The sequence below is a fragment of the Rhinolophus sinicus genome, linkage group LG02 (genome assembly GCF_036562045.2).
Source record: "Rhinolophus sinicus isolate RSC01 linkage group LG02, ASM3656204v1, whole genome shotgun sequence".
NCBI lineage: Eukaryota > Metazoa > Chordata > Mammalia > Chiroptera > Rhinolophidae > Rhinolophus > Rhinolophus sinicus.
Genome location: NC_133752.1, coordinates 175,559,814 through 175,584,139, shown reverse-complemented (window position 1 = coordinate 175,584,139; position 24,326 = coordinate 175,559,814). Strand labels below are relative to the sequence as shown.

General features: G+C 40.4%; 1 protein-coding gene across 6 annotated transcripts; it reads left to right on the top strand.

The window, feature by feature from the left end:
- The first annotated feature begins 1,770 nt into the window (after positions 1 to 1,770).
- CLEC2D (C-type lectin domain family 2 member D) lies at positions 1,771 to 23,617 on the top strand. Of its 6 annotated transcripts, none has more exons than XM_019713521.2 (6): positions 1,771 to 1,906; positions 2,226 to 2,342; positions 9,386 to 9,511; positions 9,729 to 9,907; positions 10,491 to 10,597; positions 19,108 to 23,617. In XM_019713521.2, the coding sequence occupies exons 2-6, from the start codon at positions 2,291 to 2,293 to the stop codon at positions 19,244 to 19,246; spliced, it is 603 nt and encodes a 200-aa protein (XP_019569080.2). In that variant the 5' UTR covers positions 1,771 to 1,906; positions 2,226 to 2,290; the 3' UTR covers positions 19,247 to 23,617. The 6 variants fall into 6 exon arrangements, 5 of the variants coding, with proteins under 5 accessions (XP_019569080.2, XP_074182141.1, XP_019569079.2 ...); XR_012494048.1 differs by lacking the exons at positions 1,771 to 1,906; positions 2,226 to 2,342 and adding exons at positions 7,802 to 8,351; positions 16,276 to 18,907 and having other exon boundaries at positions 19,108 to 19,247; XM_074326040.1 differs by lacking the exon at positions 1,771 to 1,906 and having other exon boundaries at positions 1,927 to 2,342; positions 9,780 to 9,907.
- Positions 23,618 to 24,326: the final 709 nt, after the last annotated feature.

Sequence of the window (24,326 nt, the reverse complement as noted above, 5' to 3'; positions counted from 1 at the left end):
CCAACAGTGTATGAGGGTTCCTTTTTCTCCACAGGCTCTCCAACACTTGTTACTATTTGTCTTGTTGATGATAGCCATTCTGACTGGGGAGAGGTGATATCTCATTGTGGTTTTTATTTGCATTTCTCTGATGATTAGTGATGTTGAGCATTTTTTCATATGTCTATTTGCCATTTGTATGTCCTCTTTGGAGAAATGTCTCTTCAGATCCTCTGCCCATTTTTCAATTGGGTTGTTTGTTTTTTTATTGTTGAGTTGCATGAGTTTCTTGTATATTTTGGATATTAGCCCCTTATCAGAGGCACTGTTTGCAAAAATCTTCTCCCATTCAGTTGGTTGCCTCTTTATTTTGTCGATGGTTTCTTTTGCTGTGCAGAAGCTTTTCAGTTTCATATAGTCCCATTTGTTTATTTTCGCTTTTACTTCCATTGCCTTTGGAGTCAAATTCATAAAATGCTCTTTGAACCCAAGGTCCATAAGTTTAGTACCTATGTTTTCTTCTATGCAGTTTATTGTGTCAGGTCTTATGCTTAAGTCTTTGATCCATTTTGTATTAATTTTGGTACATGGTGACAGATAGCAGTCCAGGTTCATTCTTTTGCACGTGGCTATCCAATTCTCCCAGCACCATTTATTGAAGAGGCTGTCTTTCCTCCATTGTATGTTTTTAGCTTCTTTGTCAAAAATTACCTGTCCATATTTATGTGGTTTTATTTCTGGGTTCTCAATTCTATTCCATTGGTCTGTGTGTCTGTTTTTCTGCCAATACCATGCTGTTTTGATTATTGTAGCCCTGTAGTACAAGCTGAAGTCAGGGAGTGTGATACCTCCAGTATTCTTCTTTTTTCTTAAGATTGCTTTGGCTATTTGGGGTCTTTTGTGGTTCCAAACAAATCTGATGATTTTTTGTTCCATTTCTTTAAAAATGCCATTGGGATTTTGATGGGGATTGCATTAAATCTGTATATTGCTTTGGAAAATATGGCCATTTTAACTATGTTGATTCTTCCAATCCATGAGCATGGAATGTCTTTCCATTTCTTTGTGTCTTCTTCAGTTTCTTTCAAAAATGTCTTATAGTTTTCAGCATATAGGTCCTTCACATCCTTGGTTAAGTTTATTCCTAGGTATTTTATTTTTTTTGCTGCAATTGCAAAAGGAATTGTTTTTTGTGTTTCTTTTTCTGAAATTTCACTTTTAGTATATAGGAATGCGATGGAGTTTTGTACATTGATTTTGTAGCCAGCAACTTTACTGTATTCGTTGATTGTTTCTAATAGTGTTTTGGTGGAGTCTTTAGGGTTTTCTATATATAGCATCATGTCATCTGCAAAGAGTGATAATTTAACTTCTTCATTCCCAATTTGGATGCCTTTTATTTCTTTCTCTTGCCTGATTGCTCTGGCAAGGACTTCCAACCCTATGTTGAAAAGCAGAGGTGATAGGGCACAGCGCTGTCGTGTTCCTGAACGTAGAGCAAAGGGCTTCAGTTTTTCTCCATTAATTTTGAGATTAGCTGAGGGCTTGTCATATATGGCGTTTATTATGTTAAGGTATTTTCCTTCTATACATATTTTATTAAGTGTTTGAATCATAAATGGATGTTGTATCTTGTCAAATGCTTTTTCTGTATCAATTGATATAGTCATATGATTTTTGTCCTTTATTTTGGGGTTGGGCTCTGAATCTGGTGCAGGAAGAGCTTTGCAACTTCAAAAGCTCTCCACATACCCACACAGACACTGTGCCTTTTGACCCAGGTGAACTATTAACAGAGGAGAAGTCTGTCTCCCAGGGAATCCTCCCATTGTGTGAGAAGCTGGAATAGTGCAGAGAAAACATAGAACACCTAATTACTCAATCCCAACAGATCTTCTAGAGCTGCTGTGTTATACTGGATTAAGCTGTACTTATTTTTGACTTTTTGTTGTTATCTCTGGCAGTAGTTCTCTTTCTGCTACAGGCCTTTTATCTAAATTCTTTTAGGCAGTTAAGGGAGTGGCCAAGAACAACTTCCTGAATCTACGGTCGTTTTTTGTTTTTGTAATCAGCTAAAAAATAGGGCAAAAATACATATTTTGGGGTATTGAAATTTGCTGCCCTACAGAATCTCATTTTAGGCAACCAGTCATCTTATCATGGAGAAACAGGCTGTGAATTAGACTAAATTAGACAAAGAATTTAAAGTTCACTGAGTTTCATTTTCCAATTTCTGCTTGTTGCAGCAACTTGGCAAACATTCTACCAATGTTCCTCTAAAAGGCTGTCAGCTGTGGAGGTTTCACTGAAAATGTTACCTACAGACTGTACCTTCAGAAATGGCATGGAGAAGAAAGGATTTGGTAATGTAAACTTGATGAAACTTGAAAAAAAAAAAAAAGCGGGGAGGGGAGTTTTTCTCCAATGAAGCATAATGGGAGCTGTATTTCAGGAGTATTAGTACTTCACAGTCAGTCTCTGTACAAGGAGCAATGTTTTAAAAGAATTAGGTGGGAGGATATGGGTGTAAATGTTGCCTCAATTATTGTATTACCATGTATGTTAAATATTTCTGGGGCAGGAGAAATGAACAGTGAATTAGATTATAAGAGGATAAGAGAAAAATATTATTTGGGTTTATGTTGTTAGTCTTTGTACTTTCCCCAGGTCCCTGGCAAGTTGTACTCTGGCGAATCACATGATGTTAAATAACATTATTTATATCCCAGAATGACAACAAACTCGGGACTGTAACAATTTTGTAATACGCATACTAACAAAAGTTGCCTGCAAAAACTGGAACTTTTAGTGTACATGTCCTTTGTAATTTAAAAACAGGTATGGGGGGCTGAACAGGTGGGGATGAGAGGCTGAACTCACCCACCAGCAAATCCCTAGTATTTTTAATTTATAGCAAATTTAATTAGAAAGAGGAAGAATGTAATAAATGTGTTCGTACTTCGGTCCAGAAGAAAGGATACCCTTCATTGAACCTGTAACTTCTGCTTTTTGAAAAACATAAATTTCATTCTTTTTTTTCTTTGGTTCTCCCCTCTCCTTGAGTTTTATTTTTTATTTGGGAGGATAGGATATTGGCTTCTCTAGAAACCGGGTTCAAACTTAATTAAAAAGAAAGTTTATCAGCTAAGCCAATTATTTACTTAACTGAAATTATTTCACAATCAGAATGTTACCTAGTTAACACTGACCAATCAGGATGTTACACGGTCCAAACAGTAAACTTATTTTTTGAAATCCAAACAGTTTTTGTAAGTTAGCTAAATTTTTTGGATCAAGAAATGTTAAATGTTAAAATTAGGTGAATAACCATTCTGACAGATGTGAGGTTTCCCATTATGGTTTTGATTTTAAATTCCTTGATGATGAGTGATGTTAGGCATCTTTTCTTTTTTTAATATTTACTCTTTAAAAAACTATTTTTAATTACAGTTGACATAAAATTTTAAATTAGTTTTAGGTGTACAACATAGTGATTCAACATGTATATACCTTTCAAAGTGATCACTATAATAAGTCACTAGTAACCATCTACAACCATACATAGTTATTACAATATTAAGACTCTATTCCCTATGCTGTACATTACATCCCCTGACATATTTTAGTTTGCACTTAGTCCCCTTCTCAATTTCTCTCCATCCCACCAACTGCCCCTCTGGCACCATCAGTTTGTTCTCTGTATCTATGACTTTGATTCTGTTTCATTTTGTTTGGTTGGTTTTTTAGATTCCACACATAATTAAATTCACATGGTATTTTTCTTTGTTCAACTTATTTCATTTAATGTAATACTCTGTAGGTCCATCCATATTGTAACAAATGGCAATATTTCATTCTTGTTATCGGCTGAGTATTAGTCCATTGTATATATGTACCACATCTTTACCCATTCATCTATGAGTGGACACCTGCTAGGTTATTTCCATGTCTTGTCTATTGTAAATAATGCTGCAGTAAACACAGGGGTATATATGTCTCTTTGAATTATTGTTTTTGTTTTCTTTGGATAAATGCCCTGAAGTGAAATTGTTCGGTCATATAATAGTTCTATTTTTAATTTTTTGATGAATATCATACTGTTTTCCACAGTGGCTACACAAGTTTACAATCTCAACAACAGTGTACAAGTATTCATTTTCTTCATATCTTTGCCAACACTTGCTATTTGTTGTCTTTTGATAATAGTCGTTTTGATAGGTGTGAGGTGATATCTCATTGTGATTATGATTTTCATTTCCCTTATGATTAGTGATGTTGAGAATCCTTCCATGTGTCTACTGGCCATCTGTATATCTTCTTTGGAGAAATATCTATTCAGGTCCTCTGCCCTTTTTTAATTGTATTGTTTATTTTCTCAATGTTGAGTTGTGTGAATTCTTTATATATTTTGGATATTAACGTCTTATCTAATTGATCATTTGCAAATATCTTCTCCCAGTCTTGTTGATGGTTTCCTTTGCTGTGCAAAAGCTTTTTAATTTAATGTAGTCTCATTTTTAAAATTTTTGCTTTAGTTTCCTTTACCCAAGGAGACATATCCAAAAATTATTGCTAAGACTGATGTCAGAGAATTTACTGCCAGTTTTCCCCTAGGAGTTTTATGATTTCAGGCCTTCAGTTCTTCAGGATTAAAGGCATTTAAGTTTTTAATCCATTTTGAATTTATTTTTATATATGGTGTAAGAAAGTGGTCTAGTTTCTCTTGCCTGATTGCTCTGGCAAGGACTTCCAACACCATGTTGAAAAGCAGAGGTGATAGGGGACAGCCCTGTCGTGTTCCTGAACACAGAGCAAAGGGCTTGTTTTTCACCATTAATTATGAGATTAACTGAGGGTTTGTTATATATGGCCTTTATTATGTTAAGGTATTTTCCTTCTATACCTATTTTATTAAGTGTTTTAATCATAAATGAATGTTGCATCTTGTCAAATGCTTTTTCTGCATCAATTGATTTAATCATATGACTTTTGTCCTTTATTTTGTTTACGTGATGTATCATTGATGGTTTGGGATGTTGAACCATCCTTGTGCCCCGGGGATGAACCCCACTTGGTCGTGATGAATAATGTTTTTAATGCATTGTTGTATTCGATCTGCTAGAATTTTGTTTAGGATTTTTGCGTCTGTATCCATCAGAGATACTGGTCTGTAGTTTTCTTTTTTTTGTGTTGTCCTTACCAGGTTTTGGTATCAGGGTAATGTTGGCCTCATAAAATGAGTTAGGGAGTACTGTCTCTTCTTCAATTTTTTGGAAGAGTTTGAGCAGGATTGGTATTAGATCCTCTTTGAAGGTTTGGTAGAATTCACTAGTGAAGCCATGTGGTCCAGGACTTTTGCTTTTGGGAAGGTTTTGGATGACTGATTCAATTTTGTTACTGGTGATCGGTCTGTTTAGATTTTCCAGTACTTCATGGTTCAGCCTGTGAAGGCTATATGTTTCTGAGAACTTGTCCATTTCTTCTAGGTTATTGAATTTGGTGGCATATAGTCCTTCATAGTATTCTTGGATGATCCTTTGTATTTCTGTGGTGTCCGTGATAACTTCCTCTTTTACATTTCTGATTTTGTTAATTAGTGTCTTCTCTTTTTATCTTAGTGAGTCTAGCCAACGGTTTGTCAATTTTGTTAATCTTTTCAAAGAACCAGCTCTTTGGGTCACATTAATTTTTTCTATTGTCTTTTTGTTCTCTATTTCATTTAGTTCTGCTTTGATTTTTGTTATTTCCTTTCTTTTGCTGACCTTGGGTTTCATTTGTTCTTCTTTTTCTAGTTCTTTAAGGTGTAACATGAGGTTATTTATTTGGGATTTTTCTTGTTTCTTGAGATAGGCCTGTAATGATATAAATTTTCCTCTTAAAACTGCTTTCGCTGCATCCCAAAAATTTTGGTAGGATGTATTTTCATTGTCATTTGTTTCTATGTATCTTTTGATCTCTCCTCTAGTTTCTTCTTTGACCCAGTCATTCTTTAAAAGTATGTTGTTTAATCTCCATGTATTTGTGTTTTTTCCTGCTTTCTTTTTGCAGTTGATATCCAATTTCAAAGCCTTGTGATCAGAGAATCTGCTTGGTATGATTTCAATCTTCTTAAATTTGCTGAGGCTGATTTTATGTCCCAATATATAGTCTATCCTTGAGAGTGTATTAGAAAAGAATGTATAGTCTGATGTTTTAGGATGAAGTGCTCTACATATGTCAATTATGCCCATTTCATCTAATGTGTCATTTAGGGCTGCTATTTCATTATTTATTTTCTGTTTGGATGATCTACCCATAGCTGTCAATGATGTATTTAAGTCCCCTAGTATAATTGTGTTTTAGTCAATTTCTCCCATTAGTTCTGTTAGTAGTTGCTTGGTATATTTTGGTGCACCCTGATTGGGGGGATGAATATTGATGACTGCTACGTCTTCTTGTTGTATAGTCCCCTTTACCATTATGAAATGTCCATCTTTGTCTCTTGTTACCTTTTTCACCCGGAAGTCTGTTTCATCTGATATCATTATGGCTACACCTGATTTTCTCTGGGTTCCATTTGCTTGGAGTGTCAATTTCCACCCTTTCACTTTGAGTCTATGCTTGTCCTTGTAGCTGAGATGTGTCTCTTGGAGACAGCATATGGTTGGGTTTAGTTTTTTGATCCAATCTGCTACTCTGTGCCTTTTTATTGGTGAGTTCAGTCCATTTACATTTAGGGTGATTATTGATATGTGAGGATTTCCTGTCATTCTATCTTTAGTTTTCTGGTAAGGCTGTGTCTCCATTGTTTCTTTGCCTTTTTGTTGTTGTCTATTATTTCTGTGTGGTGGTATTCTATGGTGTTCCCCCCTGTTTCTTCTTTCATTACAGTATATATTTCAGTTCTGGTTTTTTTTTTGAGTGGTTACCCTTAAGTTTATGTAAAAGAAAGTCCGATATTTAGAGTATTCCATTTTCTTCAGCACGCTTACTTTCTCCATTGCCATATTCCGGTTCAGGCCTTTACTCTCCCCCTTTTTATGTTTTGGTTGCCAAAAATTGTCCCTGTTCATAGTGGTTGAATAGCCTCCTTTAGTATTTCTTGTAGTTCAGGTCATGTATTAGAAAATTTCCTCAGCTTCCGTATGTCTGGAAAGGTCTTTATTCCTCCTTCATATCTAAAGGATATCTTTGCTGGATATATTATTCTTGGCTCATAATTTCTCTCTTTCAATAGTTTGAATATTTGGTTTCACTCCCTCCTCGCTTGTAGAGTTTCTGGTGAAAAAACCTGATGATAATCTAATGGGCTTTCCTTTGTAGGTTACCGTCTTCTTTTCCCTGGCTGCCTTGAGGATTCTTTCTTTGTCATTGATTTTAGACAGCTTCAATACAATGTGCCTTGGAGAAGGCCTGTTGGGATTGAGGTAATTAGGTGTTCTATTTGCTTCTTGGATTCGAGGATCCAGTTCTGTCCACAAGTTTGGGAAGTTCTCATCAACAATTTGTTTGAATATATTCTCTGTTCCCTTCTCTCTTTCTTCTCCTCCTGGTATGCCCATTATTCTTATATTGCTCTTTCTGATGGAGTCAGAAAGTTCTTGTAGAGTTCTTTCATTTCTTTTAAGTCTCAAGTCTCTTTCTTCTTCCATCTGTTAACTTCCAGGTTTCTATCTTCGATGTCACTGATTCTTTCCTCCATCTGGTCAACTCTACTACCTAAACTGGCTATTTCATTCTTAATTTCTTCTATTGAGTTCTTAATCTCCAGAAATTCTATTTGGTTCTTTTTTAAAATTTCAATCTCTTTCGTAAAATGCTCATGTTGTTCTTTGATTGTGTTTCTGAGTTCATTAAACTGCCTTTCTGTGTTTTCTTGCATCTCGTTGAGTTTTTTCAGAACTGCAATCTTGAATTCTCTGTCGTTTAAGTCACATATTTCCATATCTTAAATTCGTTTTCTGGAGACTTTTCACTTTCTTTCTGAGCTGTCTTGTTGCCTTGGTTATTCATGGCAATTAGTCTTTTAATTATTTCTCTTCCTAAACATGTACAGGGGTGGCTTCTGCAACAGGTTGATAGGAAGAGGTCTTTCTTTTGTTTTCCAGTACTTGTTGGTAGAACATTTTATTTTCTCTCCGACTGCAGCCTTTTTTTCTCTCTCACATGGTAGTGCTATGTTTTCTCTGCACTATTCCAGCTTCTCACGCAATGGAGAGATGGGCTTCTCCTCTATTAGTAGTTCACCTGGGGCACAGGACGCGGTGTCCGTGTGGTTATGTGGAGAGCTTTTGAAGTTCCAAACTCTTTCTGCACCAGATTCAGAGCCTGCATGTTTCAGCAGTTCTGTTTACTCCTGCAGGGATCCACCCAGATTGGTGGCCAGTGGCGGGGTGAGTTGTGAGAGTTGGCCCAGAGTAATGGCGGCAACCACCACCACAGCCCGTCCTGCTTCCACTGCTCCCTCCCCTTTGCCAGAAGTAGTTGGGCTGCGAATCTGTGTCTGCGGTCCACAGTTCTCAGAACAACAAATATTCTGTTCTTTTGATCTGACACTGCTACTGTCCCGCTTCTAGCAATGGGCAGGTGGGGGCAGTGCGAGGTTTGGGAGGGTAAGGAGGGAGGGCTAGTCTCAGTACCTAAGGCTTCCGTTCCCTGCTCAGCAGTGAGGTCTTAAACCACCATTTTCAACCTTCTTCCCTCAGTCTTTTCTCCGAAGTCTCTGCCGTGAACGTTGGGTTCAGCCATGTTATATGCTGTCCCCTCAGCCCTGTGGGCCATAAATGGAGCCCTGGCCATCTGAGTTCTCCCCTCTCCCCCAGCTGTGGTAGTTCCGGGGTAGAGCGAGCTCGGAGCACTGAACTAGGTCTACGTCCTGTGCCCGCGCGGCTCCATCTCCGCACTTTTCCCTTCCCTCGTCCACTGCTCGTGTGATTCACTCACCTTTAGGTGAATTCAGTAGTGAGACTCTTCATTTTGCCTGTCTGCTGTGCAGGGAGTCCTTTGTGGAGTTATAGTTGTTCGATTAGTTGTAAATTCTTGGGGAGATTTGGAGAGGCACACCTCACACCGCCATTTTGATGACATCTCAATTCATTTGTTTTAATAGCTTCTTTATGAAAGTAAATTATGGATTGTTTGTATGCTTCTTTTTTCATCCTGATTTCTACTCTGTTTGTTTCTTTCTCACTCATTAACATTTATTCCAATAGCTGGAATGTTCCTTAGGTGAAAAAAATTCAGTTTCTGTTATCTCTGGCCTTTTTTGGGCAATGGCCATCGTTTATGAACCACTGCCTTTTGTGAAATTAGTTGACACGAGGGAAGTTAAGGTACAGATGACCTTAGATATTGATTTTGTGATATGTTTAAGTTTTTGTCCCTAAAATTTTCATGAGATTAAGATTATGATACTTGTATTTTGTAGGTAAAAATCTCCAAAGAAGATATCTAGAATTTATATCACCTATAACCACTGCCAAGGTTAATTGCGGCCTCATCATTATTGCAGTCCTTGCTGTAAGTGTGATTGCACTTTCCGTGTCTTTGGGAGGTAGGTTACTTGTTCTTCAAACTTTACAATGCTCTTCATATATACATATAATATTTATTGAGTTCCATTATATACCAGGCACTGTGTGAAGTGCTTGAGGTATATCAGATGAACATATAATGTTTCATAACTGATCTCAGGATACTAAGTAGAATAATAGATAAAACAGTTGAGAAAATTTATGTATTATAATTCATTGTGATTGCTCAACTTTTAGTGAGACAATCAGTGCCATTATTAGAATGCCCTGTGTTTCCTGCCTGCCCAGAAAGATGGATTGGATTGGGGAAAAAGTGTTTTTATTTTTCTGAAGACATAAGGAATTGGACATACAGCCTGGCTTCCTGTGCCTCTTTGAAAGCTAATCTTGCTCGGATTGAAACTCTGGAGGAACTGGTAAGAAGTGTTTTTGGATCATGGTCTTTATTGAATACTTAGCTACCTGAGAAGGGTATGTAGCATAGGGTTAAAGCTGAAAGGTAAGGAAGGATCCTATTCCAGGCAGACTTGGGAGCCTTGGATGCAATGTCAGTACCTGATATTTCTTGGGAATGTATTCTCTGTCTGGAACCCTCAGAGACATTTTAGATACATTCTCTCATCTAATCCTCATAGTTAACCTGCAAGGTAAGATGTATTGTTCTCATTGTAGAAAGAAATAAGGTAATCATAATTTATCATCCAAATTGGGAATTTTTGGGCAGTGAAAGTGACAATATTAATATTATGCTGAAACAACAGGCATAATCTGGGACTTTTCCAGTCAAACTGGAATGTATGGTCACTTTAAGTTAAGTAATTTAGGATCAGCGACACGGAATCACTTAAGCTGAGAAGTGGGGAATAGTCTCACTCCAAAGTCTCAACTTCTGAATCATACCAGGGTGCCATCCCAAAAGGGAAGGCTGAAGGGAAGAGAGACTCAAGAGTAATATGAGAGAAAGAGACACATGTTTTCTTTTTCTGTGTTTTATAATAGACATTCCTAAAAAGATACAAAGGCCCTTCTGACCATTGGATTGGTCTTAGCAGAGAATCATCCCATCACGTTTGGAAATGGACAGACAACACTGAATTTAATGCCACGTACGTTTTGAGACTTCTTTTCCTTCTACTGTGTTTCTATGTGGTTATGTATGTGAGTTGTGTTTATGAGACAATACATTTAATATCATGGAATGCTTACTGCACTATGAGTTAATAAATATAAACCCTTTGTATGTATTTCCATTTATCAGCTATCCCTTTGGAAAAATGTATTGTGATTTCAGTTGAAATCTTTTCCATGATGATGGCATTTGACATAACACTTGCACTTTAATCCAACTATTTAAACTTTGCTAAAATCCCTATTTAGAATATAGAGAGAATAGCTGTTGCATAGCAGGGGCTCTAAAATCCTAGAAAGCCACCGAAGAGTTGATATCCACAAGATTCTTAAGTCCACTCTTCCAGCTGCTACATTCATTCATAAAAGGAAGGTCTCCAGCTAACCTATGGGAATCTCCCTTTAAAGTTTTATCACCAGAAGGAATTTAGTGACAGTTCCTTGGATTGTGAACATTTCAAAGGGGGGCATTTTAAATGTAACCATTACATTGGAGCAAACAAAATGTAGGGGCCCAATCAATTCCATTAACCAAATCTAAGCCCTTTTAGACATTTACTATTATAATAAAAAGGTATTTTTATTTTCATAAATTTGTGAAACAGTTCAAGAGAGCACTGAAAATAATCATCACTGGAACAACCAAGGTGGCTTAGTAGGTAAACGCTGTGTTTATCTTCTCTCACAACCACATCAAAATTACAATTAATTTACAAAACAACCACCTGAAATCAAGATAAACTAAAGCCTTTCAACTAAGGACTCATAGAAGAAACCAAAGCAGAAAGGGACAGGGACACAGAACGGGCTGGTCCCACAAAAGCATGTGACCATTAAAGAACGGGAGGGCTATTTTGGCTGTGGGGGGTCCCCCATCCCCTGAAGGAGTGAGACATACCAGTGCCACCCCAGCCCATGATTCCAGTGCTGGGGAGAGGAGTCCCCATAATTTTGGTTGTGAAACCCAGCAGAGATTGTGACTGAGTGAGACTGAGTGCAGCTGCACTCACAGGCCCTCCTCTTAAAGGGACTGCATGCAGACTTACCCACCAATGGAATCACTTGTTCTGAGCTCCAGCACTAGGGAAAGGTGACAGGGACAAATGGTGGGGAACTGAGTTGCCTGGTTTGGGACAGGGGCTGGAGAGGCAGCTTTCTCCTGGACGGAGGAGCTGGTGGAGGCCATTGTTTTATTGTTGACTCCTCCTCCTTCCCAGTGTGCACACACAGGCGGCCACCATTTCTGAGTCTCCACCATTTGTTTGCTGAGCCCTGGAGATTTGAGACATGGCTCTGCCCAACTTTTGGGCACACCCAGGCTGCTTTCAGTGGCTGCTTGCTGCACTTTCATAGGGTCTCTTAAAGGTTTGCGGAACACAGACAAGCAGTATCTGGCTTGAACATGTCTTGTACCTCTGGCTGAGCAGCCCTAAGTTAGCACTAGTGGAAGTTGGCCTTGGTTCATGGCTTGGCCTCTCAAAAGCACTTCCAAGCACAGTACGGGTGGCAGCCATCTGCGGATTTCTTTCTGGCTCCTGCTAGGTGGCCCTGGGTGGGGCACGGGCTGTGGCTGAAGTAGACCTACAGTGGATCCCCTCCAAGGTGGTCCTGGGGCAGTGGCCAGCTTCAAAACGAGCTGGAACATCACCTAGCTGTCTCCAAGTATGACACACCCAAGGGGCAGATGGGACAGGCACCAGAGTCCTGCTGAGGTAGATCCTGCTTTGTAGGATCAGCCCCTGCACTACAACCCTTCCACTGTAGTCAAGGCCAGTCCTCACAACCAATGAACCCAAGGGTCAGTCCTTCACATTGATGTGCAATTATCAACCAAGACTCAACTACAAGAGGAGGGCACACACAACCCACACAAGGGACACATCTGGAGCTATGGCTCAGGTGACCAGAAAGACTGTGCCACTGAACCCCACAGCACACTTGCTACATAAGGCCACTCTACTAAGACAGGAGGACATAGCAGCCCTACCTAATACGTATAAACAAACACAGGGAGGCAGCCAAAATGGGGAGATAAAGAAACATGTCCCAAATGAAAAAACAGAACAAAACTCCAGAAAAAGAACTAAGCAAAATGGAGATAAGCAATCTATCAGATGCAGAGTTTAAAACACTGGTTATAAGAATGCTCAACGATCTCATAAAAATGGAGATGGAAACCATGAAAAAGAACTAGTCAGAAATAAAGGATACAATAATAGAAACGAAGAATATATTACAGGGAATCAACAGTAGATTAGATGAAGCAGAGGACTCAACCAGTGATGTAAGAGATAAGGTAGCAGAAAACACCCAATCAGAACAACAAAAAGAAAAAAGAATTCCCCCCAAAATTGAGGAGAATTCAAGGGACCTCTGGAACAATATCAAGCATACCAACATTCACATTATAGGGGTACCAGAAGGAGAAGAGAGAGAGCAAGGAATTGAAAACTTATTTGACGATATAATGACAGAAAACTTCCCTAACCTGGTGAAGGAAATAGACATACAAGACCAGGAAGCACAGAGAGTCCCAAACAAGATAAAATCAAAGAGGCCAACATCAAGACACATCATAATTAAAATGCCAAAGGTTAAATACAAAGAAAGAACCTTAAAAGCAGTAAGAGAAAAGCAGTTAGTTACCTACAAGGGAGCACCCTAAGACTGTCAGCTGATTTCTCAACAGAAACTTTGCAGGCAAGAAGGGAGTGGGATGAAATATTCCAAGTGATGAAAAGCAACAATATACAATCAAGATTGCTCTACCCAGCAAGGCTATCATTTAGAATTGAAGGACAGATAAGGAGCTTCACAGATAAGAAAAAGCTGAAGGAGTTCATCACCACCAACCAGTATTACAAGGACTCTTAGAGGAATTTTTTTAAGATGGGAGAAGGGTTAAGAATGCGTGAAAAGGGAGGGATTAAGAAGTACAAATTGGGGCTGGCCCGGTGGCTCAGGCGGTTAGAGCTCCATGCTCCTAACTCTGAAAGCTGCCGGTTCGAGTCCCACATGGGCCAGCGGGCTCTCAACAACAAGGTTGCCAGTTCAACTCCTCGAGTCCCGCAAGGGATGGTCGGCTCCACCCCCTGCAACTAAGATTGAACACTGCACCTTGAGCTGAGCTGCCTTCCAGATGGCTCAGTTGGTGGAGTGTGTCCTCTCAACCACAAGGTTGCCAGTTGGACTCCTGCAAGGGATGGTGGGCTGCACCCCCTGCAACTAGCAATGGCAACTGGATCTGGAGCTGAGCTGCGCCCTCCACAACTAAGACTGGAAGAACAACAACTTGAAGCTGAATGGCACCCTCCACAACTAAGATCGAAAGACAACAACTTGACTTGGAAAAAAAGTCCTGGACATTCCCCAATAAAGTCCTGTTCCCCTTCCCCAATAAAAAAATCTTAGAAAAAAAAAAAGAAGTAAAAATTGGGTGTTATACAATAGTCATGGGGATATAGGTTATAGCATAAGGAATATAGTCAGCAATATTGTAATAAATAGATATGGTGCCAGGTAGGTACTAGATCTATCAGGGTGATAGATGGGAATGGGGTTCGGGTCAGGGTGAAATAGGTGAAGGCATTAAGAAATATAAATTGATAGTTAATACAGTATGGGGAATATAATCAACAATGTTGTAAAGATCATGTCAGATGTCAGATGGGCACTGGACTTGTCAGGGTGATCACGTCATAGACTGTGTAGATGCCTGACCAATGCACTATACACCTGAAGAGCTGAAGTAGAATAATATTGAATGTCAACTATAACTAAATATATAGGTATAAGACCCGGTATTATTTTAATATAAGCCTTGGTATAATATAATATAATATAATATAATATAATATAATATAATATAATACCGGGTCTTATATTAATTTTTGCTCCAAAAGATGCATTAGAGCTGATGGTCTGGCTAGGTCTTATTTTTGGGGAAACATGGTATTTTTGCCACATCTGCAGTTACTTCCTCCATTGGAGTCTTGAGCCCCTCAAAGTCATCCATAAGGTTTGGAATCAACTTCTAAAATCCTGTTAATGTTGATATTTTCCCATCTTCCCATAAATCACAAATGTTCTTAATGACATCCAGAATGGTGATTTCTTTCTAGAAAGTTGTTAATTTACTTTGCCCACATCCATCAGAGGAATCACTATCTGTGGTAGCTATAGACTTAAGAAATGTATTTCTCAAATAATGACTTAAAAGTCAAAATTACTCCTTGATCCGTGGGCTGAAGAATGGATTTTGTGTTAGAAGGAACAAAAACAACATTCATCTCCTTGTACATCTCCATCAGAGCTCTTGAGTGACCAGGTGCATTGTCAATGAGCAGTAATATTCTGAATCATTTTTTATGAGCAGTAATTCTCAACAGTGGGTTGTAAACAGATGTGCTGTCATTCAGGCTTTGTTGTTCTATTTATAGAGCAGAGGCAGACTATATTTAGCATAATTCTTAAGGGCCCTAGGATTTTTGGAATGGTAAATGATTATTGGCTCCAACTTAAAGTCACCAGCTGCATTAGCCCCTAACAAGAGAATCAGCCTGTCCTTTGAAGCCAGGCATTAAATTTTCTCTTTGGCTGTGAAAATCCTAGATGGCATCTTCTTCCAATATAAGGCTGTTCATCTACATTGAAAATCTGTTGTTTAGTGTTGCTACCTTCATTCATTATCTTAGCTAGATCTGCTGGATAATTTGCTGCAGCTTCTACACCAGCATTTGCTGCTTCTCCTTGCACTTTTATCTTGTGAAGATGGCTTTTTTCCTTAAGCCCCATGAATCAACATCTGTTAGCTTCAAACTTTTCTTCCTCAGCTTCTTTAACCTCTCTCAGTCTTCATAGGATTGAATAGAATTAGGATTTCTTTTCTGGATTAGATTTTGGCTTAAGGGAATGTTGTGGCTTAATCTTGATCTTCTATTTAGACCACTAACATTTTCTCCATATTAGGCTGTTTTGCTTTTTTATCATTGGTTTATTCACTGGAGTAGTATTTTGATTTCCTTCAAGAACTTTTCTTTTGCATTCACAACTTGGCTAACTGTTTGCCAGAAGGAGCCTAGCTTTTGGCTTATCTAGGCTTTTGGCATGCTTTCCTCACTAAGCTTAATCATTTCTAGATTTTGATTTAGAGTGAGGGATGTATGACACTTTTACTAAACAATGTAGAGGCCAATGTATGATTATTGATTGTCCTAATTTCAATATTGTTGTGTCTCAAGGAATAGGGAGGTCTGATGAGAGGGAGACAGACAAGGGAATGGTGGTTGGTGGAACAGTCAGAACACACACAACATTTGTTAAGTTCACCACCTCATATGGGCTCAGATTTTTGGTCCCTGAAACAATTATAATAGTAACATCAAAGATCACTGATCACAGATCGCTATAACAAATATAATAATAATGAGAAAAGTTTGAAATACTGTGAGAATTAACAAAATGTGACACCGAGACGGTGGGGGCAGAGCCCCAGAAAGTAGTTTCCAGGCTCTCAGCCTCACATAGACAGGTGCTGGCTCAGGTAGTAAATGGTCATCAACTGTGATTGCATGGCCATCAGCTGTGGCTAGTTGGCCGTCAGCTGTAACCAGTGAGCCACTGGCCACTAATATAACTGCTGTGGCTACGCTAACAGAGAGAGAGAAGGAGAGAAGAATGGAGCTAGCAAGAAGATGGTGGCTGGGCTGGCAAGCGTGGATGGCGGTTTGCGGACAGTGTGGATCCGGCCTCCAGTGAGAGTATAGTGCCGCCAGCGAGAATATAGTGGTATGACTGCCCTACCTATGGCTCCGTGGGTGTTCCTTTTTGGCCTCACCATATCCTGCGTTCTTGTATGGGGAGCGGGAGCAGAGACCCCGCCGGACTCCCCGCACGACAAATGGCGCAGCGAGCAGGGTATGGTGCCGGCCAAAGCTCCTCGACGGGCGGTGGAGCAGTTTGTGTGTATGAACACTCAGTCTCAGGAAGACCAGGAGGAGCAGCTGCTGAAGAGCTGGACCCCCGTGGAGGGGTGGGAGGACGTGGACGGTTCTCCCACTAGCACAGGAAAAGCCATGCAGCTGCTGGAGAGATGGAGCCCCGTGGAGAGGTGGAAAGATGTGGACAGTTCCCCAACCAGCACAGGCCGGAGAAAGCAAAGGTCGTTGCGGCCCTGTGGGCCGGGAAGTTCCTGCTCAGGCAGCCCGGATGCAGGACTTGTCCCAGGAGGAAAGGCTTGCTGAGTCCTCCATGGGAGATGAGGGTGAGGTCAAGGTCGTCCCTCACCCCCAGGACAGCCCTGGCGAATGACTATGGACTATGGGGAATTGCCTTCCATCCCTAATTTAATGGACAGCTTGACTGTTTGTTTGGGAACATACCACCATGTAGTGGAACTGGGGGATATTTGCTTTTGTGTCTTGACTGGCCGCCATTGAGAATATGTAAGCACCTTGATTGTGAGTCGCTGTTGTTCCAGCAGGGTACCCTGAGAGGCCCAGAGAGAGTGGCAGTGCCCTGAGAGCCCTGGCTGAGTCCAGGAAGTCTGGCTGTGCCCAGAGAGAGTGGCAGTGCCCTGAGAAACCCTGGCTGTGTCCAGGAAGTGTGGCTGTGCCCACAGAGAGTGGCAGTGCCCTGAGAGCCCTGGCTGAGTCCAGGAAGTCTGGGTGAGCCCTGAGTTGCTCTGGCTGTGCCCAGGAAGTCGGGCTGTTCCCAGAGAGAGTGGCAGTGCCCTGAGAGACCTGGCTGAGTCCAGGAAGTCTGGCTGTGCCCAGAGAGAGTGGCAGTGCCCTGAGAGCCCTGGCTGAGTCCAGGAAGTCTGGCTGTGCCCAGAGAGAGTGGCAGTGCCCTGAGAGACCTGGCTGAGTCCAGGAAGTCTGGCTGTGCCCAGAGAGAGTGGCAGTGCCCTGAGAAACCCTGGCTATGTCCAGGAAGTGTGGCTGTGCCCACAGAGAGTGGCAGTGCCCTGAGAGCCCTGGCTGAGTCCAGGAAGTCTGGGTGAGCCCTGAGTTGCTCTGGCTGTGCCCAGGAAGTTGGGCTGTTCCCAGAGAGAGTGGCAGTGCCCTGAGAGCCCTGGCTGAGTCCAGGAAGTCTGGCTGTGCCCAGAGAGAGTGGCAGTGCCCTGAGAGCCCTGGCTGAGTCCAGGAAGTCTGGCTGTGCCCAGAGAGAGTGGCAGTGCCCTGAGAAACCCTGGCTGAGTCCAGGAAGTCTGGCTGTGCCCAGAGAGAGTGGCAGTGCCCTGAGAAACCCTGGCTGTGTCCAGGAAGTGTGGCTGTGCCCACAGAGAGTGGCAGTGCCCTGAGAGCCCTGGCTGAGCCCAGGAAGTCTGGCTGTGTCCAGAGAGAGTGGCAGTGCCCTGAGAGCCCTGGCTGAGTCCAGGAAGTCTGGCTGAGCCCTGAGATACCCTGGCTGTGCCCAGGAAGTCTGGCTGTTCCCAGAGAGAGAGTAGTAGTGCCCTGAGAAACTCTGGCTGAGTCCGGGAAAACTAGTGGTACCCTAAGAAGTCCAGGAAGTCTGGCCGTGCCCAGAAGCACTGGTGGTGCCCTGAGAAACCCTGGCTGTGTCCGGGAAGACAGGTGGTACCCTAAGAAGTCCAGGAAGTCTGGCCGTGCCCAGAAGTACTGGTGGTGCCCTGAGAAACCCTGGCTGTGTCCGGGAATACTAGTGGTACCCTAAGAAGTCCAGCAAGTCTGGCTGTGCCTAGAAGTACTGGTGGTGCCCTGAGAAACCCTGACTGTGCCCAGAGAGCCTGGCTATGTCCAGGATATTGCATTCACCCCCAGGCTCCTCGCACAGGGCCCCTCGCGGAAGATGCTTGTCGCGTAGATTGTGAGGCGAGAGCCTGTAGGGGTGGAGTGTGGGGGCAGAGCCCCAGAAAGTAGTTTCCAGGCTCTCAGCCTCACAGAGACAGGTGCTGGCTCAGGTAGTAAATGGCCATCAACTGTGATTGCATGGCCATCAGCTATGGCTAGTTGGCCGTCAGCTGTAACCAGTGAGCCATTGGCCACTAATATAACTGCTGTGGCTATGCTAGCAGAGAGAGAGAAGAAGAGAAGAATGGGGGCTAGCAAGAAGATGGTGGCTGGGCTGGCAAGCGTGGATGGCGGTTTGCGGACAGTGTGGATCCAGCCTCCAGTGAGAGTATAGTGCCGCCAGCGAGAATATAGTGGTATGACTGCCCTACCTATGGCTCCGTGGGTGTTCCTTTTTGGCCTCACCATGTGCTGCGTTCTTGGGTGGAGAATGGGAGCAGAGACCCTGCTGGACTCCCCTCACGACAGAGACACTAAGTGAGTAAATGCTATTGAAAAAATGGTGCTGATAGACTTGCTTGACTCAGGGTTGACATAAACTTTCAATTTGTAAGAAATGCAATTTACGCAAGGTACGATAAAGCAAAGCACAATAAGACAACGTATTCCTGAATAGTGAAGAAATGAATATAGGTATCCAACTTACCAATTTTTAATATTTTTGTGTTTGGTTTTAGGTTTGTCATCAAAGGAGTCGGGGAATGTGCCTACTTGAATGACAATGGAGTCAGTAGTGCTAGGACCTACACTGATAGGAAATGGATTTGTAGCAAGCCAAGTAATGTCTATATGTGCCATATTCCTTCAGGTTTTTGATGGAGATTAGGTAGGCAGCGAGGACCATCAATGCTTAGCTTGCTTCCATAGATTGGTTATTGTAAATAATTCCTTAATGAACACAGTGATCCACATGTATATATGTATATATATATTTTTTCTCCCCCTTTTTCCGCACTCACAGCAGCTCATGGCAGCTCTAGTCAGCTGCCAGCCACTCATGCTGGCTGCTCATGGCAGCCCACGGCAGCCCACCACAGCCCACCACAGCCCAGCTCCAGGGAGAGCTATTGTTCAATCTTAGCTGTAGAGGACACAGCTCACTGGCCCATGTGGGAATCAAACTGGCGACCTCAATGTTAGGAGCACAGCACTCCAACCACCTGAGTCACAGACATGGCCTTATATATCTTTTCAAAATAGTGTTTTTGTTTTCTTGGGGTAAATATTCTGCTCATACAACTCAATTAACAACAAAAAAGAAATCCAATAAAAAAATGAAAAGACATTTCTCCAAAGACGACATACAGATGGTTAACAGACGTATGAAAAGATGCCCAACATGACTAATCATCAGGGAATTTAAACCACAGTGAGATACCACCTCACACAGGTCAAAATGACTATTACCAAAAGCTAACAAATAATGTGTTGGTAAGGATGTGGAGAAAAGGGAACCCTGGGCCAGCCCAGTGGCTCAGGTGGTTGGAGCGCTGAGCTCCTAACACCGAGGTTGCCGGTTCGAGTGTCTTAATTGGGAATTTCCCAAACATTTATGAGAGATACATTGTAAATTGTTATGTACAGTTGCTGCTCCATTGCTTGGTCTACCAAAAATATTACCAGTATGCATTCATAATATTTGTTGACAGCAAAGATGTAAACTATCATAAGGTGGTATAATACAGAGATTTGGAAGAGCACGATTCTAAATTAAGTATTAAATGGTATATGTTGATATTTATTTGTTGAACCCAGAGTATAATCAATATCAATGAACTCTTCTTTTCCTATACAGATAGTCCTTAGCTAGCACACATGGGACCGTAAAAATGACCATGCTATCTTGAAACCACGTAACATGATTTTAATAACCGATAAGAAAAATACAATTGGTTTGTGATGTTTAAAAATTTTAACACATTCAAAATTCTCTCATTGTCAGTTTCAAAGATGTAGGGATATTTAAAAAGTACTAAAAGTAATATTCTGTACTCTATTTTAAAACATTGGAAACACTGACAAAGTGCTTTTTACACTTTAATTCTTAGTGTTTATATTTTAAATTGCAGTGTGCTAAATAAGTATTATACCTATAAACAACATTGTTTATTTTACCTTTATTGAATTTAAAATTCTGCTTTTATCTCAGATTAAATCACAAAGTGTTAATTCCTCTAACTCTTTAAGCATTCAATAGTCAATCTCATAATTATTTATATCCTACTTAGTTTTAAAAACAAAATGTTTTAAAAATTTACAGCAGTAGCTACACTGTACTGATGAGTCCCAAAAAGGACGAAATAGCAATTTATAGTGTTTTTTTCTTATGTATGTTCATGTCCCCTAATTTACTGGTATCAATTCCTTCTTGTAATTATGTGCAATTGTATATATTTATATGAATACAAATAAGTTTCTGGAATTAAATCTTTTTTCAGTGAATCACAATCTTATTTTATTCTAGTCATGCTTTTTGCCTTATCCATTTTTCCCAGGTTTTCTAAGAGGCAGGGACTATGCCTAGTTCACTTTTGTATCCTTGAAGATTAGCACAATGTCTCAAATATAAAATATATTCAATACATAACTGTGGATATGCCTTCATGACTATGAGACTCTGCCCTATTTGCCTAGTTTTTGCTAACTTTCTCACAAACAAGCTAAATTTGTACAGAAATCTGGAAAGTAAATAAACAAAAAAATATTTTATTTGATAAACTGTGTGTGACTCACCCCAAAAATTCGAGTCAAACTGTGATCCTAACTCATCTAGTATTCTTTTACAAACTAGGTTTCCAAGCCATATATCTAAAGCATGGATTCTATTTCTTACACTCTGTATGACCTTGATAAATTACATAGCCCCTCAAGCAGTTTCTTTACATGAAAATTAGTATACTAATACTAATTTCACTGGCTAGTTATAAGATTCAAATCAGATCACAGATGAAAATCTTTTGCATATATCTGACTCATAGTAACTATTTAATAAATTATCATTCTTCCATTATTGCTCTATGGAAATAAAAATAGAAATAACAGCAAAAGTACAGCCACTAGTGTGGGAACTTCTAAGTGATATTCAATTCATTGTCATTTCCATGCTTCCACCAGTCGAAAGTCAGTGACCTGTTTAAATCAGTTTCTAATGCTTCAGTGGAAATCTTTACTGGAATTAATTATTCAAAACACAGATGACTAATATTTCCTCACAGGAATGCCTGAAAAAGTACACGGTTTTAACATAGAAGAAAACCTACACAATTGGGACTTACCCAAGAAAACCTACACAATTGGGACTTACCCAAGAAAACCTACACAATTGGGACTTACCCATTCTTTCACTGTAAATCTATTCTAATTCATTCTTCACATTTCAACCAAATTGATAATTCTAATCCAAAATATGAGTAGGTCACTCCCTTGCATAAAATCTTTCAATGATTCCTCCTTTGATCTCAGTATATGACCAAAACTGTTAATGGTAATCAAGGTCACATAATATTATTACGATGGGGCCGGCCCGGTGGCTCAGGCGGTTAGAGCTCCACTCTCCTAACTCGAAAGACTGTCTGTTCGATTCCCACATGGGCCAGTGGGCTCTCAACCACAAGGTTGCCAGTTAAATTCCTCGAGTCTCGCAAGGGATGGTGGGCTCCACCCCTGCAACTAAGATTAAACACAGCACCTTCAGCTGAGCTGCCTTCCAGATGGCTCAGTTGGTTGGAGTGTGTCCTCTCAACCACAAGGTTTCCAGTTGGACTCCTGCAAGGGATGGTGGGCTGAGCCCCCTGCAACTAGCAACGGCAACTGGACCTGGAGCTGAGCTGTGCCTTCCACAACTAAGACTGAAAGGACAACAACTTGAAGCTGAATGGCACCCTCCACAACTAAGATTGAAAGGACAACAACTTGACTTGGAGAGAAGTCCTGGAAGTACACAGTGTTCCCCAATAAAGTCCTGTTCCTCCCCCCGCCAAAAAAGAAGTCTTTGCTATTAAAAAAAATATGTTATTATGACATTGCTTTCCTTTCCATCTTCTACAATACATGGTCTATACATGGCATTGTGTGTTCACCACCCAGAGTCAAATCTCCTTCCATCACCATATATTTGACCCCCTTTACCCTGTCCTACCTGCCCCTGTTACCTTCTGGTAACCACAAAACTGTTGTCTGTTTCTATGAGTTTTTGTTTATTTGTTTGTCTTGTTCATTTGTTGTTTTCAGCTTTATAGCCCACATACCAGTGAAATCATATGGTTCTTGACTTTTTCTGTCTGAATTATTTTAGCATGATAATCTGAAGATCTATCCATGTTGTTGCAAATGACTGTAGTTTATCTTTTCTTATGACTGAGTAACATTCCATTGTCTATATGTACCACATCTTCTTTATTCAATCATCTATTGAAGGACATTTGGACCGTAAATAAAGCTGCCATGAACACAGAGGTACATATATCTTTATGGATAAATGTTTTCAGATTTTTTTGGCAGAGACCCAGAACAGGGATTGCTGGATCACATGGTAATTCCATTCTTAATTTTTTAAGGAATCTCCATATTGTTTTCCATAGGGGCTATACCAATTTACATTCCCACCAGCAGTGAGTGAAGGTTCCTTTTTCTCCAAAAACTTTCCAACACTTGTGCTTTTGATTCTTTATATTAGGTGATATTTCCCCATCCCCCTCTTCTGGTAGCTGTTATTTCCCTAATCTAAACTAGCATGTGTTGCTATTGTTTAATCAGTTTTCTCATTTCCCAATAAGAATGTAGCTACATGCAGGGAGAGCCAGTGATTTTTCCTTCCTTATATTCTCAATGCTGTGTGTATAGCCTGATTGATTAATTAATGTCTATTAAATGAATTACTCTGTTTCAGTGTATTTTTTTTAAAAATTGTATTTACTTTTAATAGTTTGTAGCCAGTTTGCTTAAAAACATATGTAGTCCTTCTGTACTCTGGCGTATGCTTAATACCTTCTGAGTTTCTTAGCTTTGAGTCAAGGAGAATAATAGCAATGACAAAAACTCTCCAGAAAACCTGGAAACTTTGAGATAAAGGGTATCTACTCTGTAACACAGCAATGTGCAACTTATATTTAAACACTGAAAATAGATTTTGATATTTGTTCAGTGGAAATGAATGTACATTGCCTATAAAAATGCTATTTTTCCATATGTGAATTTAAATGTGTTTTTTTTCTTGGTGGGAATCCCATGCAGGATGTTTTATTTTGCAAATTGGATGTTTTTAACATTCCAGTCAAACTAAATTTGGACTTCTGATGTCACTAAGAATATAATGTACTAGAGAGAGGATTGAGATTTCAAGCACAGAGATAACCAAACAATAGGTGGAGAGCAAGAAATAGAAATACACAAAGTAGTAAAAATGAAAAAGGAGAGAAGCCAGGACAAAATCTCACCTGGAAGTGAGATGGAAAATGTGGGTGGGACCACAACTTCTGGGCGGACAAGCTGGGGTAGGCTCATCTCTCCCTGATCCTCATCTGAAAATAACACAGGGAAGAACCAGTGTAAAGTTTTTAAAGATGGTAAGATGAAGGTAGGCTGGTTTGGGATTCCAGAATCGGAGAACCAACAGTGCAGTGTATCTTGAGTTGCTTTTGTAGCACACCCCAAAGAAGAAGGGTGCTATTACTTGGTATTTCCTGACCCCCAACCTAAAAATAAAAGGCAGCCCAGGTAGACTCTTTTCTAGCCCTGATTGATGGTTTCCCACTGATAATCCCAGGTGAGTCCAGCAGCAACAGCAGAGGGGATCTATTGGGAGCCCAGTTGATGATAGGATAGCACTCATCCTTTCAGACCTCCTAGAACTAATAAGTGATTTCAGCAAAGTTGCAGGATACAAGTTGAACATACA